The sequence below is a fragment of the Pantherophis guttatus genome, chromosome 9, assembly GCF_059756535.1.
Source record: "Pantherophis guttatus breed Tessera chromosome 9, ASM5975653v1, whole genome shotgun sequence".
In the NCBI taxonomy this organism is placed as follows: domain Eukaryota; kingdom Metazoa; phylum Chordata; class Lepidosauria; order Squamata; family Colubridae; genus Pantherophis; species Pantherophis guttatus.
In genome coordinates this window covers 16045125-16061244 of record NC_142071.1, presented here as the reverse complement: position 1 = coordinate 16061244, position 16120 = coordinate 16045125, and the positions used below count along the sequence as shown (strand labels likewise).

General features: G+C 43.9%; 2 protein-coding genes and 1 pseudogene across 25 annotated transcripts in view; all 3 read right to left on the bottom strand.

Moving 5' to 3' along the window:
* Nucleotides 1-16120, bottom strand: part of CAMK2B (calcium/calmodulin dependent protein kinase II beta) — a 234194-nt gene that overhangs the window by 117236 nt on the left and 100838 nt on the right. The gene's annotated exons all lie outside the window — the stretch shown is intronic.
* Nucleotides 4024-12227, bottom strand: LOC148112488 (uncharacterized). Its single transcript, XM_087875849.1, has 2 exons — nt 10322-12227; nt 4024-4136 (listed from the first exon to the last, which is right to left on the bottom strand). The coding sequence occupies exons 1-2, from the start codon at nt 12225-12227 to the stop codon at nt 4024-4026; spliced, it is 2019 nt and encodes a 672-aa protein (XP_087731975.1).
* LOC148112487 (uncharacterized) lies at nt 12247-14936 on the bottom strand (annotated as a pseudogene). Its single transcript, XR_015729396.1, has 2 exons — nt 14855-14936; nt 12247-14598 (listed from the first exon to the last, which is right to left on the bottom strand). The product of XR_015729396.1 is annotated as an uncharacterized LOC148112487 (transcript).

Here is a 16120-nt window from a genome sequence, read left to right as displayed (position 1 = left end):
TGGTGCGCGATCGTCAGAGCCTTTTTTTTTTACTTTTTAAAAGCATTTTTTTACAACCTATTCGGCTGAATAGGTTGTAAAAAATGCTTTTAAAAAGTTTTTAAAAGGCACTGATGATCACAGCTGTGGCGTGCAATCATCAGAGCCTTTTTTTAACCTTTTAAAAGCAGGAAGTAATGAGACCCAGGTGGGTGTGTGGAGCCTCGCGCCACCATCGCTACTGGTTCTCCTACTACAATCGCTACCGGACCGCGCGATCCGGTCCGAGCCAGTGATCTGTCCCCGTCTACACACACACACAAACACAGCCAGCCGAGGGTTAAGAAAGTACTTGGCAGGCACACAGGTTGTTATCTCAAACTTGGCAACAATATAAGCACCGTCTGCCAAGAGCTTTACTGCAACAGATAACATAAAATTACATACGCATTGCAAATAGTCCAGCAAAACAATATCCCTTCGGCAGCTTCAGATGTTGTTCAAGTGACTAGCCAGAGTTAGTTTTTGTTCGTCACGGAGTTTTACCAGCCACCACCCTCTCTTATATAGTCTCTGGGGTGTGGTCCAGTGACTCAGTTCTAATCCCTAGCACGCCTCCTTAACTGCTGCAACCGTTTATCACGCCTTTGTTGGCGTGCATCCAGGAACAACGGCTCTCCTTCCTCGCTCTCATCCGAGACACCTGGCTCCTGGCTAATCTCCTCTCCCTCGGCCGGCACCTGAGACAGTGCCAGTGGGGAGGGGCCTGGAGAGGGAGGCCTGGCTGACTCCTCTCCCTCATGTTTGGAGCCTTCTTCCTCCGATGAGATAGGCTCAGAGGGCGGGGCCACAACAGCCAGGTGCATTTCACCCCCGGCTTAGTTTGATATTTACAGAAAGCTAGTGTTCCCATTTTAATTGTTCATCATTTCATTCATTTTTATTCTGCTTTATTGTTATAGAACTGAAAAAAAAATTGCTACTGCTTTCTTGTGACAGAACTGTTTCTGTGAACCAGTTTCTTAAAACTTTTAGTTGAGCTCGGGTTATTTCTCACACAGAAAGGGAGCAAGGTTTGTGTTGCAAATTCTATTTCTCATGCCACTGTTAGTTTCTAAAAAGAATTTGGGTTTTGTTACTTCCTTAAAGATAAATAAATTTCGGGTGCAAATGGACTTCACACATGTCTTTCAGCCTTTGCACTTCCTGCTTCCAAGGCACATGTGTCACAAGCAATGCACGTACGATGTTTCCAAAAATAAGAACTGCCTGGTCACACTTTCCCAGGAAGGAGGGAAAACATTCTTAATTATTCAGATAGTACTTTGCTCTATTTCTCACTGAAACTCTATCAAGCCATTCTCCATGCAAGAGATGGGAGTATGAAAATTCTAATTCCATCCAGGGTGTGCATCCTGCTAAGCCATGGTTTATTTAGCTCATCTTTGTTAAATAAATCACATTTTCTCTTAAAGTGTTATATGAACTCAGGAAACATTTCTGTTGCTGGATGCAGGGCCCATTTTCTGGAGATTGCTATATGTGGGGTAAATTACAAGTTCTGAAGCCCTTCCGAGGAACTTAATCTCTTAAACTTTTACTCTGAAAAGTTCAATTATCTTCTGTCCACAATCAGTGCCTTCCATTCATTGGCCAAGAACATCCAGAAAGACAGACCAAGGCAAACATCTGCAAGTTTGGGAAGGGAAAAGTAGAAGAGCAAAACTAGTAAACCCCAGGGATTGACAGTTGGCCATCACCAGAACAAATGCTTTATTTAATAAAAGTGAAGCTCAGGTGAGCAGGAGAAATCCTGCCATTGGCCTCCCTAATAGTTTCAACCCTCCAACCTCCTTCAATATTTTTGTAAGTTCACCAATGGAGTCTGTAACAAAAGCACAAGTATAAGAATATCTTGGGAGAGTAATTAAAAAAATCTTAGATTGTGCAAAAATGAACAGATTAATTTTGATGATTGAAGAGAGAGAGGATATGGATTATTATAAGATATGGGGAAATTTTATGATTGGTTAAAAAAGAGATATAGATAAAGATTGTGATAATTAAATAAGGAGAATGTTATATTAAATGTATTGTAATTTGGGGAAAATATCGCAACAGAAAAATGGAAACTATCAAGGAGAAATGAAGGTAGGAGGAGTAATAAAAAGAAGAAGTCACGGAAGAAACACTGAGATGACACACGGAAGGATTGATGTATTATGTGTTTGTTTTTAAAAATAAAAAAAATACTTTTATAAAAAAAAGAATATCTTGGAGCTAGTGACTGGGGAGGGGAAGGAGGGGACAGGAGAGGAAGGGACAGGAAGGGAAGGGAAGGGACAGGAAAGGAGAGGTCATTAGAGGGAATCTGTATTTTCTTCTGTGTAAAGTAATAACGTGTGTATCTGTACGTGCACTTCCCTCCAGGGATTAATCATGGGCTGGGTATACAGGTGCCTCTGTATATGAAAGGGAAGAGGGAAGGTCTAATCAGGGTATGTGCCTATGCATTGTGTGCATGTCTGTATATTTCTACCCTTCTCTCACATTGTATTTGAATGTGTCTATGCATTGGGAATAGATTGCCTGTTCTCCATTCTGGATCGTGAAACCAGGAAGAAGGAGGAACGAACAGTTTATATATTTAACTGCTTTTTCCATGGAGATTCACTATCATTTTTTTTAACTTTGCACATCCCAAGTCTGATCTAGTTAATTTTCAAACTAAAATTTATTTTACCAGTTTCTTCTCCACAATTTACTCTTGGGGAGGGGGGGAGAGTTATCATGCTGATGGACAAACAGATCCCCTTTACATAATTTATCCCCAAATAGAAAGAATAGGGTAGGAAAACATTTAAAAAGAGCTCAATTTTGTTTAATATAGCATCTTCTTTTTCCTGTTGTTGTTCCCCAGCTAGCAGAAACTTAAAAAATAAAAACAAAACAAAACAAAAATTGGATTTGCTATTGACAGACGATGGAAATTGCATGTAAAAACTGCTGAACCTTGACTGCTATTGTCCCAGATGTAGGGACATGAGACCAGATATGAGAAAAATGATATATATATTTGACAACTTCTGAGCAGACATCAGATCTGAAAAACAGATACTGCTTGGAAGAACAGTGAGTTAAAAACACATCTAATTCAATGCAACCGAAAGAGGATGCTCCTCAAAATTGTGGCTGAAGGAGGGAGGGAAGAGAAAATGAAGAAGAAAGAGAGTTTTCGAATCTGAACTTCCAGTAATTTGTTATTTTTGATGGCCACAGCAAGACGATCAAAAGAATTATATGCCATTTGCAGGACACAATAATCAAGGATTGATAAATCTTACAGGGATCACAAATTGCACAAAAGACCCTTCCAGCTTTATCCCTTTTGGGCATTGCACCATTCACAAAAGTATAAAATGGGAGATACTGAATTTATAGTTTGGTGCAACCAAAGTCATGGTTGACTTTATGGTTATAATTCAGTGTTTTTCAACCTTGGCAACTTTAAGAGATGTGGACTTCTAACTACCAGAATCTGGTCAGGGAATTCTGAGAGTTGAAGTTCATATATCTGAAAGTTGTCAAGCTTGAAAGACAGTGTTATGATTGCTTAAGGGGGCAGGAACACCCTCTTGGGATGTATAAAACAGGGAGATCCAGACAATGAATGGGGGAGGTTGGATTGTGAGGACAGTTCTCTGTGAGGACAGTTGTCTGTGAGAACCCCCGAAATATTCAAGGTCATTTCCCTGAGAGAAGAATGCCAACATGTAGAGATATTTTCAAAATATCTCTTTTAAAAGTTCATTGGACAATGAGAGACAAGCAATGGGAAGGGACTAAGGGAAGAAAGTTAATTGGGAAAATTTGGCATGCAAACCCATAGTTCTGGCTTTGCACTATTGTAATTCAGTTGACTTCTAGTAAACTATACCTTTCTCAACAAATGGAGTTAAGGATCGTTTTTGCTTAGAAAACCAAGTTGAGGCAGGTCTGAAAGCCAGGGTGATTGCCAGTTTTAAGAGAAAATTCCAAGGTTCTTTAGGAGGTAAGAAATTCCAAGCACCCGCCAGCCATGCCACTGGTCTGGCTCTTGCTAACAAGATAAGCAGCATCATCTGCTGCTAGTTCTTGATGCTCCTTGCTGGGGCTGCCTATTAATCAGGGACATCTGCAAGCTGACAAGCTGTCTCCGCTGATGCTCAGGGATCTCCCCTCAAAATGACACGTCAGGAGCATCACCACAGCAACCAACTGCTTTCAAACACAATGTTCAGCAAAGCAGTTGTTGTGTTCAAAGGCTGAGGGAGGATATCCTGCTGGTGTGCAGTTGCCATGTTTTCAAGGCAGCGTTCCTTTCTTCCAGGGTTGGAATCAGCGAGGAATCACTCCCTTTTCACAAAAGCTAAAGGAAAAATGATATTTTTCTTGGAAGTTGAAAACTGAGTTAGAAATCCCTAGAAGATGAATATTTTCTTCCTTTTTGGGTACGGGACCAGGGATGAGTTCAGCACAGTCTCAGTTCCCCTACTTTTGTAAGCCATCCTGGCTTGAACCTTCAAGCAGAACTATAACTAAATGATGGTTTCATCCAAGTTGACTTCCCAGTGGAAGAGACAGGCTGAGCAGAAAATAATTGGGACCTTTGTTAAGAGCCAGGCAGCCTTTAAAAAGCATGGTTGTAAATCCTCGATTTACAACCATTCATTGTGGACTTCAATTCCCATGCTAGTTGGGGAATTCTGGGAGTTGAAGTCCACAGGTGTTAAAGTTGCCAAGGTTGGACACTCCTGATTTAGATTTAGTCAATGCAAAATGAAATGGCATGGAACAGATTTTGTCCACCATAAAATGCTTCCACTGTTCCTCAAACTAGGCTAGGAAGACCTTTCAGCTCAAAACCATAACTGGTTCCATAAAGGGGCACCACAGTTCACTTGAAATAATTCACCTGACACAGCAAGAGTGGGAAGGTCCATAGCAAAGTCAAGGGTGGAGCACATTGTCCACCCAAGATCCAGGATTAAATTACCATTTCTCTAATCAGGATCTCAGAAAGGTCTCTCTAGAACCCTGAATAGCTGCAACTATTCATGCAAACAATAGTGAGGTAGAGAGATGAAAGTTTATCATGGTTTCTTTGGTTTTGGCTAAGCACAGGGTGTGAAACTGGCTGTTTTGGTCCATTCAAAAAACCACAACTTGTAGGACTTCCGGTTGGCACCGCAGGAATCGTGGACGGTCTCTCCGGACCGCCAGCCCCGCGATTTCGTAAAAGCCGCTTTGTCAGCGTCAAGCAACTGTCTAGCGGCTTGAAAACCTCTCCATCGGGAGAAGAAGGAGAGGAGAGCCGGTGGGTGTGAGTAGAGCTCCCCGAAAGCTCTCTGGAATAATTCCAGAGGCTTGGAGGGTGAGAGCTCCCCAGTCAGCCCACTAAAAAACTCCGGATCCGGGACGACTCTGTTTTAAACAGAGCCAGACGTCGCGACCAATCCTGCAGGCAGAAGTGAGTTTGATTGAATACAAGCGCAGGCAGAGTGGAAACAGGAGAACAAGCTTTACAAGTAACAGTGCTTAACTCCGGATTTACATTGTTTCTAACTGAATCTCTTTGAGTTGGAGGCTGAAGATGGCGCCTTTGTTATGGGTGTGAAAGTGAAAGTTAGAAACGAAAGTGTTTACTTTGCACTTTGAGAGTGGATTAAAGCTGCTGGGAATTGAGAGTTTGTGGAGAAAAGACTATTTTGCTTGATAAATTATAGACTATAGAATTTTCAAACTTTTGAAAATTGTGCAAGGGATTTTGTGGCTGTGAAAGGAAAAAAGACTTTAAAAAAAAGATGGCTTCTAAACAAGTTAAGCCAGGAGCTTCTAGAAGTGAAGGAGGTTCTCCAGTAGTGTCAGTAGTGACACAGAAAGCACAACTTCTGGCTGATTCACAGAGTCAGGAGGCTTCTTTTAATGAACTCAAAGAATTTATAAAAGAAGCCATGAATAATCAAGCTGCAGCTATGAATAACCTAACAGTAATTGTGGAAGGGAAATTAAAGAAATTTGAGGAGGATATAAAGTCAATTAAAGAAGTTGTTGAAGAAAAGCATGATGAAATAAGAGATGATATTGTTTTAGCAGTCTCAGGATTGGCAAAACTTATTATTCAGGTGGATGAGAGAGTGGAAGAAATCAATGAAGCCAATCTGAACTTGGAAAACAAAGTAGGAGACATTATGACTAAAACAGAGAAGGTGGATGAGCTTTTTATGGAAAGGGGTAAACTGCAATTGAAACCCTTAAATGTATTAAAAGAAGAAGGGATAATTTACACTTGGTTTCAGTATGGTCAGCTTCAAGCTAGATGGAGAGAAGACCAAAAAATTGGTGTTATGCAAAATGAGGAAAACTTGGTAAAACAGATTAGAGATCAAAGTCAAATGCATATTAAAAGGTTGTATAATGCATTATTGGAAATAGATTCAGAAACGGAATTGGTTAAGGGCTGTATGATAAAATGGGCACAAAACTTTCATGAACCAGTGATGATAGAAACATGGGAAAAGATTTGGGTTAGAAATGTTAAATTTACGCAAGCACAAAACTTAAGAGAAAATTTTTATAAAATGTTTTATAGATGGCATTTAGATCCTAAAAAATTATCATGTATGTATCCAAACTTGCAAGCTAAATGTTGGAGATGTGAATGTGATAATGCAACTTATTATCATATATGGTGGACTTGTAAGAAAATTAAGGCATTTTGGATAAAAATTTGGTGGGTGATGCAGAACATTTTGAAAAAAAGGTTAAAATTTACTCCTCAATTGTTTTTATTGGGCATAACGATGGATTGTACAGCATTAGAGACTAAACTGATTTTGAACTTAATATCAGCAGCAAGGCTGTTGGTAGCGCAATATTGGAAGAAGGACTCTTTGCCTACTAGTGAAGAGTGGACACTGAAAGTAACGAACTTAGCAGAAATGGAGAAAATCTCAGCGTATTTGAAGGACTATACACAAGAAAGATACGTATCAGAATGGAGAAGATGGATTGATTATATTCAAAATAACTACCAGACAAGAAAATATCGAATAGTTTACGAATGAATGTTAAGTTTTAGAAGTATTACGTTATTTATAGTGGAGTTAAGGTTTCAGGGGGGGATTTTGTAGTCTAAGGATAGATAAGTTAATTTAGCTTATGATTGTTAACTGAAATACCCTGTATTTTGCTCTGGGAAGTCTTGTGGGGGAGGGTGGGATGCGGGGAAGGGAAGTGGAAGGGGTGGGGGGGAGGGAAAAAGGGTGGGGGGAATATTGGGGGAAAATTCTTTTTTTTTGTAAAACTTTTCAATAATAAAAAAAAAAGAAACCACAACTTGTACAATGTAAGGCCGTTTCTTAACAGAAATACTTTTTAATGTTCATACAAATAAAGTATATGAACATTGCATCATTATCATATTTTTCTTCAACTTCATCATCACCTTCATCCAAAGTTCATCCTACCACTTTTCAAACTGGGGTATATTTTAAATCTCTTAAAGTTTGTTGTTTCTTTTCACAATGTATCCATTGCCATTTCCTATACAGGTAGTCTTCAACTTATGACCGCAATTGGAACCAAAATTGCTAAGCAAAGCGGTTATTTACTGAGTTGTACCCAATTCTATGACTTTTGCTATAGTTGTTAAGCGAATCACATAGTCGTTAAGCAAATCAAACCTCCACCACTGGCTTTTTCTAAAACTGGCTGGGAAGCTCACAAATGGCAATCATATGACCCTCCAATACCCAAACCCTTGTAAACATATGTTGGTTGCCAAGGATCCAAATTTTGATCATGTGACCATGAGGACGCTGCAACCATTGTTAAGCAGGAAGACCAGTTTTCAGTCACTTTCTTCAGTAGCTGCTGTAAGTTTGATTGTTAAATGACTGGTTGTAAGTTGAGAACTATTTGCGAAACCAAGAAGTTTGATCAATAAAAGATCCATGGGGAAGAAACCAAATGGAAAAGAAAAAGAACAAGATTATTATCTTTCATGGACATTTAGCAACAAAATATTGTTTTTAATCAGCGAAGGACAATCTTTGGAAGAACAAATGATGGCTGCATGTAACAAACGGAACAGGTTGCGGAGAAACAAATAACAGCACTTGGGGAAATGCTTCAGGAGCGACCGTTGGTTCACGACATGACGTAAGCATGTCCCTATTTTAATCTACAAAATGGGAGAGGACAAGCTCAGGACATCTACTGCAAACAGCAAGGAGAGAGGGATTTGAGACCAGAAAGGGGGTCGGTCATTTTAAAAAGACAGAAGGAGGCAAAGATAGGAGAGTCTTGTTTAGTTCAAAACACGTGAAGTTTGGAATAATCAGCAGAAATGGGAAAAGGTCAGAAAAGTAGGCTAAAGGAAGAAGTGTTTCTCAGAACAGTGCTGTCAGCAACAGGATTACACCCAAATGCATATCTCCAGAAGAACTGGAACTAGAACTGGAACAAAAAAGGAAAGGAGGGAGGGAGAGGAGGCGGCTGATGACAAGGAGGGATCCTGGGCTCTTGGAGACAAGAGCAATAAACTGGGAAACAGGCCTTCAAATTCAGCATGTCCAAGTGACGAAAGCTTGTTCTATTAGAAAGAACATATCGGGAGTGTGGACATCATACAGGATGGAGCAGCTTGGTTCAGTTCTGTTCTCTGAAAATACTTCAACAAACCCTTAGCTATGCAAGCCAATCTAGCAGCTCCTCCTGAAGCAGGCTCAAAAATTTGATACTAGAAAGTGAAGTTCCCATCTTGCATTAGGCATCGAGGGGATTCCATTGTATATCTATCATGGAAAGAAGGGCACCTCGGAGGACACGAGCTCTGTCTTTCAGTATCTTCAAGATAACTTGGGTGTCCTCCTGGATTCACGGCTGTGGCTCTTCTAAAAGAAGAGCATTTGATGGCTGTAGTCGGGAGGACTTTTTATCAGGTTCGCCTGATTCGCCAGTTGCATCCCTTTCTGGATCGGGACTCCTTATGCACGGTCATTCATGCCCTCGTCACTTCCCGCCTGGACTACTGTAATGCTCTCTACATGGGGCTCCCTTTGAGGAGCACCCAGAGGCTCCAGCTGGTGCAGAGTGCAGCCGCGTGGGTGGTTATGGGAGCGACGTGGCGTTCCCATGTAGCACCTCTCCTGCGCGAGCTGCACTGGCTCCCGGTGGTCTTCCGGGTGCGCTTCAAGGTTTTGGTTACCACCTTTAGAGCGCTCCATGGCTTAGGACCCGGGTACTTACAGGACCGCCTGCTGCCACCAGTAGCCTCACCGGCCAGTACGCTCTCATAGAGAGGGGCTCCTCAGGGAGCGTCGGCCAAACAGTGTCGACTGGCGGCCCCCAGGGGAAGAGCCTTCTCTGTGGGGGCACCTGCTATCTGGAATGAGCTCCCCCCGGAGATACGGAGGATCCCGGATTTACGCATCTTCTGCCGCGCCCTCAAGACCTTTTTATTCTAACAGGCTGGCCTGGCCTAACCTCCCTTTTTAATTTTTAATTGTAAATTTTAAATTTGTCTAAAATTTTAGGGGTGTTTTAATCTGTTCTGGGCCAAATTTATTTAATTAGGTTTATATTGTTTTTAAATTTTGTAATTCTGTGTGTTTTATCTCTTGGCTGTTCACCGTCCTGAGTCCCTCAGGAGTAGGGCGGTATATAAATCTAATAATAATAATAATAATAATAATAATAATAATAATAATAATAATAATAATAATAAAAAATAACCATTTCAATGAAGGGATTTAGTATGAAGAATTTGGCGGCATGACAGAAAATGAACATTGGAGCTTACCTGAATGTTCGATCTATGTGCGCTGCAGGAGAGTCCAAGCAATGGGTTCAAGTTTAGCCTGGTTGGCCAGAGACTGAGTTGAATTTGCCTAGCCACGCCTCTTTCTCCCATGAGCCTTCAGTGTTTCGACGAAGAGGTCTGTAGAAGACGTAGCAAGATGATAGAAGAATGTCCACTATAAGTAAGTGTTGGATGCTGGACCGCTACAGTAGGGCGGGGTTGGACTCTCCAGCAGAGCACATAGATCGAACATTCAGGTAAGCTCCAATGTTCAACCTCCTGTGCGCTGCTTGGAGAGTCCAAGCAATGGGATATACCCAAGCTAAGTATCCCTAGGGCGGGAGTCCGAGCGGTCCAGGTGTCGTTCTCCTGGTAGAACTTGTTGCAGGACTCTTCTGCCAAACGAAGCCTCGGCTGAGGCAAAAAGGTCCAACTTGTAATTTTTTTTTTAAATTTGATTTATATGCCGCCCTTCTCCGGAGACTCAGGGCGGCTTACAATGCGTTAAGCAATTTCTGATAAAGGTAGTGGGAGAAGCCCAAGTTGCAGCCCTGCAGATCTCCAATATGGAAGCCTGAGTAGCCCAGGCTGCTGTGGTGGCAGCGCTACGAGTTGAATGTGCAGTGATGTTTCTAGGCACTGGAGTAGATTGGTGTTCGTAATCCATTGCGATGCAAGCTTTGATCCATCTCGCAATTGTAGATGGGGTAACTTTCTTCCCCATGGCAGTAGGCTGGAATGATACAAATAGTGATTCAGACTGCCTGAATGATGTGGTCCTGTCAATATATTTGCGGAGTGCCCTACGAACGTCGAGCGTCTGCCAACGTCGTTCTCTAGGATGTGCTGGGTCAGGGCAAAAGTTAGGTAAAACCACCTCCTGTGCCCTGTAAAACCAAGATTTGACTTTTGGTACGAAAGTCGGTTCCAACCTGAGGACCACCCTGTCGGAGTAAAAGATGCATAGATCTCTACGTACCGACAGTGCCGCCAGTTCGGAGATCCTTCTCACAGATGTGATTGCTATCAAGAAGGCGACCTTGAAGGTAAGTATTCTGAGGCTGGTGGATCCTAAGGGTTCGAACGGAGCAGACGTAAGTGCTTGCAGAACAAGAGGCAAGTCCCAGGAAGGATACCTATGGACTGGAGGAGGCCGTAAGTTAGCAACTCCCCGAAGAAAACTCCTCACCTTGGGGTGTTGAGAGAGAGAGATAGGACCCTCTCCCTGTAGAATAGTCGCTAAGGCGGCCACCTGTCTGCGGAGCGTGTTGGCAGTAAGTCCCCGTTTGAATCCTGAGTGTAGGAAATTCAAGACGTCCGGAAGAGAAGCTGCCCTGGGAGGAATGTGCGATTTTTGGCACCAGCTAGAGAAGGTTGACCAAGTGGCGTCGTAAATCCTGGTGGTAGACGGACGACGAGACGCCTGGATGATGGAAACAACCTCACTTGAGAATCTGGAGTCCCTCAGTATTTCCCGCTCAATCGCCAGACGGCCAGTTGGAGCCACTGGGGCTCGGGATGTTGAACTGCTCCCTGGCTTAGGACAATCCTGTCTGGCGGAATCCTCCACGGGCGGGACACTGACAGTGATACCAGGTCCACAAACCAAACCCTTCTGGGCCAGTGCGGAGCCACCAACAGAATTTCTGCCTGCTCGTCCAGAAGCTTCCGGATGACCCTTGGTAGTAGAGGTGTCGGAGGAAATGCATATAGAAGGCCTCGAGGCCAGGGCGCCCGAAGGGCGTCTGTCACTTCTGCCCCTGGCGTCGGAAATCTGGAAAAGAACCGTGGTAGGTGAGTGTTCTTTGGTGTTGCAAACAGATCCACGCATGGTTGGCTGAACCTGGTCATCAGTTGGTGAAACAGGTCTGGATGGAGACGCCATTTGGAGTGGTCGATGGTTGTTCGACTGTTCGACCAGTCCGCCTGTTCGTTGTGTGCGCCTGAAATATGTTCCGCTTGGAGGGATAGCAGGTGTGATTCCGTCCAGAAGCCGAGGCTCTCTGCTTCGGATATCAGGTCCTTGGACCGAGTGCCTCCCTGCCTGTTCACGTGTGCCTTGGCGGTCACAATGTCGGTTAACAGCAACACGTGATGGTTGGTTAGCGAGAGGTAGAAATGACGGAGAGCTAGGTGGGCAGCTCTGAGTTCCAACCAATTTATGTTGTGTAACAGATCCTGCGGAGACCATCTGCCCTGTGCCATCTGGGAACCCAGGTGAGCCCCCCAGCCGAATAGACTGGCATCTGAAGTTAGTGTTAGACGTGGCGGTTCCTTGAAGAGACAGCCTTTCTCTAGGGAAGGTGACATCCACCAGTTCAGGGAGTGGAGAACTTTTGGAGGCATTCTGACTCTTGTTGTGGAGTGACTGATGCCTGCTCGTTGGCTCGGTAGGAGGAACCATTGTAAGGTTCGGGAATGTAACCTCGCCCAAGGAACGATTGCCAGACATGAAACCATTTTCCCTAGTAACTGGGACAATACTGCGAGGGAGACAGACCTGGCTGACCTGACCCGATGTATCAAGGCCCGTATGCTGACTAGACGTTCTGGTGATAGAAAAACCTGGCAACTGACTGTGTCTATCCGGGCACCTAAATGATGGATAGAATGGGATGGAATTAACTGGCTCTTTTCTAAATTTATTGAAAACCCATGAAGTTGCAGAGCCTGAATAGTCTCTGACAAATCCTGTCTCGCCTGCCTGATGGATGAAGATTGAATCAAAATGTCATCTAGGTAACATTGAAGCCTGATTGGGCGAGCCCGCAGATGGGCTGCAACCACGTCCAGGAGCTTTGTGAACGTCCTGGGGGCAGAGGACAGGCTGAATGGAAGGGCCCTGTATTGGAAGTGTTGCCCTGCATAACAGAATCTGAGATATTTCCTGTGTGAAATCCGAATTGGTATGTGCAGGTAGGCTTCCTTTAGATCTATGGATGTAAGCAGATCCCCCTGTCTGATGCAATTTAGAATAGAGGTTAAGGATTGCATGTTGAATCTCTTGTATTTGATGTGTTTGTTGAGTCTTTTTAGATCTAGTATTTCCCTGCAACCCCCCGATTTCTTGAGAACCAGAAAGAGGATCGAGTAGAAACCGAGACCCTTCTGCGAGACAGGCACCGGTTCTATTGCCTGGATGGAGAGTAGATGAAGGATCTCGGCTTCCATTAGAGACCTCCTGGTGGCATCCCTGGGAAGAGTGCGAGAGATGAATCTCCTTGGAGGAAGGGATGAAAACTCCAATGTGAGACCGAGCCGGACGGTTTGCAGAGCCCAGGTGTCGGTTGTGATGAGCTCCCATTGGGCTGAGAACCTCAAGAGGCGGCCTCCAATGGGAACGTGTGACTGGGAGTCATTTGGACCTGCGGTAAAGTCTACCGCCGGCCCCTCGAAAGGGTCTCCTAGACTGGGGTTGTCTAGACCTGTCCCTGAACTGAGCCCTATCCTGGGATCGGTCTGAAGTTGGAGGGTAAGTCCTCTGATAGGTTGGGGCGGAGTAACCGCCCTCCGCCCCACGAAAGGACTGCCTGCGATAATATGGAGAGTATCTCCTGTCTGTCCTCGTGTATGACAGGGGAAGTACCTTCCTTTTATCCTTGGTCTCTACCAAAATGGGATCTGAAACATCACCAAAAAGATTATTGCCCTGAAAAGGAGCAGACTCCAATTTCCATTTGGATTTCATATCGGCTTGCCAATGGCGAAGCCATAATAATCGTCTGGAAGTCATATTAGAGGCCAGGGCCCTGGAAGCGAACTTAGCCGCATTAAGGGTTGCATCAGCAGAGTATTCTGCTGCAGCAATTAACTTGTTGATGTCCTGGTGTAACCTGACATCTCCCTGGGGAGCTCTTGCCTGCATTTGGCGCAGCCACAGGAGGGAGGTTCTATTAAAGAAGGAAGCTGCCGTGGCTGATCTGATCGCCCAGGCAGCTGCTTGATGTGTCTTACAAACTGACATCTCAGCTTTCCTATCCTCGGTCTTCAGCCCTTCTGCAGAGTCTGAGGGGAGAATATTGGAAGATGCTAGATTGGCAAAGGGAGTATCTATTGTAGGCAACTTAAGCAAGTCCTCTACCTCCTGTTCTACAGTGTACATCTTTTTGTCTAATCCGCTGGGATTAGACAAGGACCCAGGTTGAAGCCATTGCTTCTTAATAATGTCTATGAATAATCTGGGAGAAGGAACAGAGTCCTGGGTAGTGACCGGTTCTGTAAATAATTGAGCATGGAGATCCTGCTCAGCTGAGCGGTCAGATGCCCCAGCCACAACCCCTAGATTGGCCATGGTTTTGGCCTTGTATAACAAGGACTTGAACATGCTAGGGTTGAAAAGGCTAGTGAAGGCTGGTTTGTCTGGAGATCTGCCTTCATCTTCAGAAAGATCATGATCTGCGAATTCTTCCTCCTCCTCAGCATAAGACCATTCACTGCCCTGAGAATCATGAGGTGAGTGAGGGGCCCGGGAATAAACCTTATTCTGGTGGGCCTGTGTACATTGGGAGTGGTACCAGCTGAGTCAGGAGCAGGAAAGCCTGTTCTAAGCAGGGCAGAGTCAATGCCCTGGGCAATGGTCTGAGCTAACATCTGGCAGAGTTCCTGGGAAAGGACAGGGGCCTGGCTTACCTCAGGGCGGAGCCTCGCCGCTGTAGGGGTGAAAGTAGCTGAGGGAGCTGACCTCCTAGGTACTGAAATGACTCCCTGATCAGATGAATCCTGTTCTGATATGGGAATAACCTCCACAGCACTCTCAATTAATTCAGTTGGAGGATCTGTGGTAATAATATCTGGAGACCAATTCAATCTATCTTCGTTTGAAGCAGAAGGAGGTGTATCCTGAATTGGAGGGATATTAGGCTCTGGGTGAACAATGACAAGGCCTAGGCCTGGAGGCTTCTGCCTGCTTTTTTGCCTTTGCAAATTGTTTCTCTAAGGCTTTTTGCCTTCTTTCTGCATCCTTATCAACAGCTGTGGAAGAAGGGGCCTTGGATCTGGTGGAAGGCCCAGGCTGAGCCCCAATTGCCTTACTGTGATCTGAAGACTTAGCTCTCTTAGAAGCAGAGGAATGGGATGCAGTACTTTTGGAGTGAGAGGAGCTGCGATCCGCCATCTTGGAATGACAAGCAAAAAAAGGCAATTCAATCAGAGGATCTTACTAGGACAATGATTATAATAATGATATTATTCCTCACTCTTGTAGTTGTAAATATGGTGCCAATTTTCCACTGCTGTTAGGTATTAAGCGTGAGACTGATCAATGACCAGCTCTAATAACGCTATGAGAGAAAGGCAGCAGTAATCAATGGTGCGGGAGAGACACAACAATCCCCAAACCATAAAGGCAATAGCAGTAAATCAGCCAGCAATGCTAGGCCCGATCGCCAAAACTCACATGGCTCCTTGCTGTGTTTCCGATAAACCAGGACTGCTAATTAAGATCCCTTGAAGGTTTCTGAAAAGTTTGAGGCTTTTGCTCCGTTTCTGAGCTGCTAGAAGCCAAATTTGCCTTTAAAAGCTGCTAGGAGTCAAATTTGCCTTTAAAAGGATTGCCTCCGCTGTGCTGTTAATGGCGGCAATTAGGAGAGGCCCCTGAGGCAACAGATTAGCTCCGGAGCTAATTAGTTCCACGGAGCTCCCGGCTGCAGCTGGAAAACACCTCAGGCTGTTGGTGGTAATTTTAAAGAGAAAAGGGAGCAAGAGGCTTCTTTCTGTGGCTGGCAGAGTATTTTAAATAATTTTTCTAAGACAGAGAAATTTAAAGCAAGTCTCTTTAGGCCGACTGAGTTGAAACACTGAAGACTCATGGGAGAAAGAGGCGTGGCTAGGCAAATTCAACTCAGTCTCTGGCCAACCAGGCTAAACTTGAACCCATTGCTTGGACTCTCCAAGCAGCGCACAGGAGATAGAGAGGTTCCTTTAATATGAAAGACCAGGAGAAATCAAAGCAGTCAGCAAACTGGGCATTTACATACAAAAATAAATTTACATTTACAAAAATAAATAAGCAACAGCTTGCTTACCCACAGAATTTCTGTTCCCAATCCTGGTCATAAAAGGAGGACTACATGCATACATTGCTTCTGAACATATGCACCACCATGTCTGTTAATTTGAGTAATTGAGAAGGTGCTACTTAACTCTCAGCACACCCACGGATTTTCTGCGACAAAGTTTGCCCCTGAGTGGATTTGATTTAAATCAACTTGATTTAAATCACGATTTAAATCACTAGTAAAAAGGCTTGATTTAAATCAACTCGATTTAAATCATAATTTTTAAAGAGCAACTGTCAAC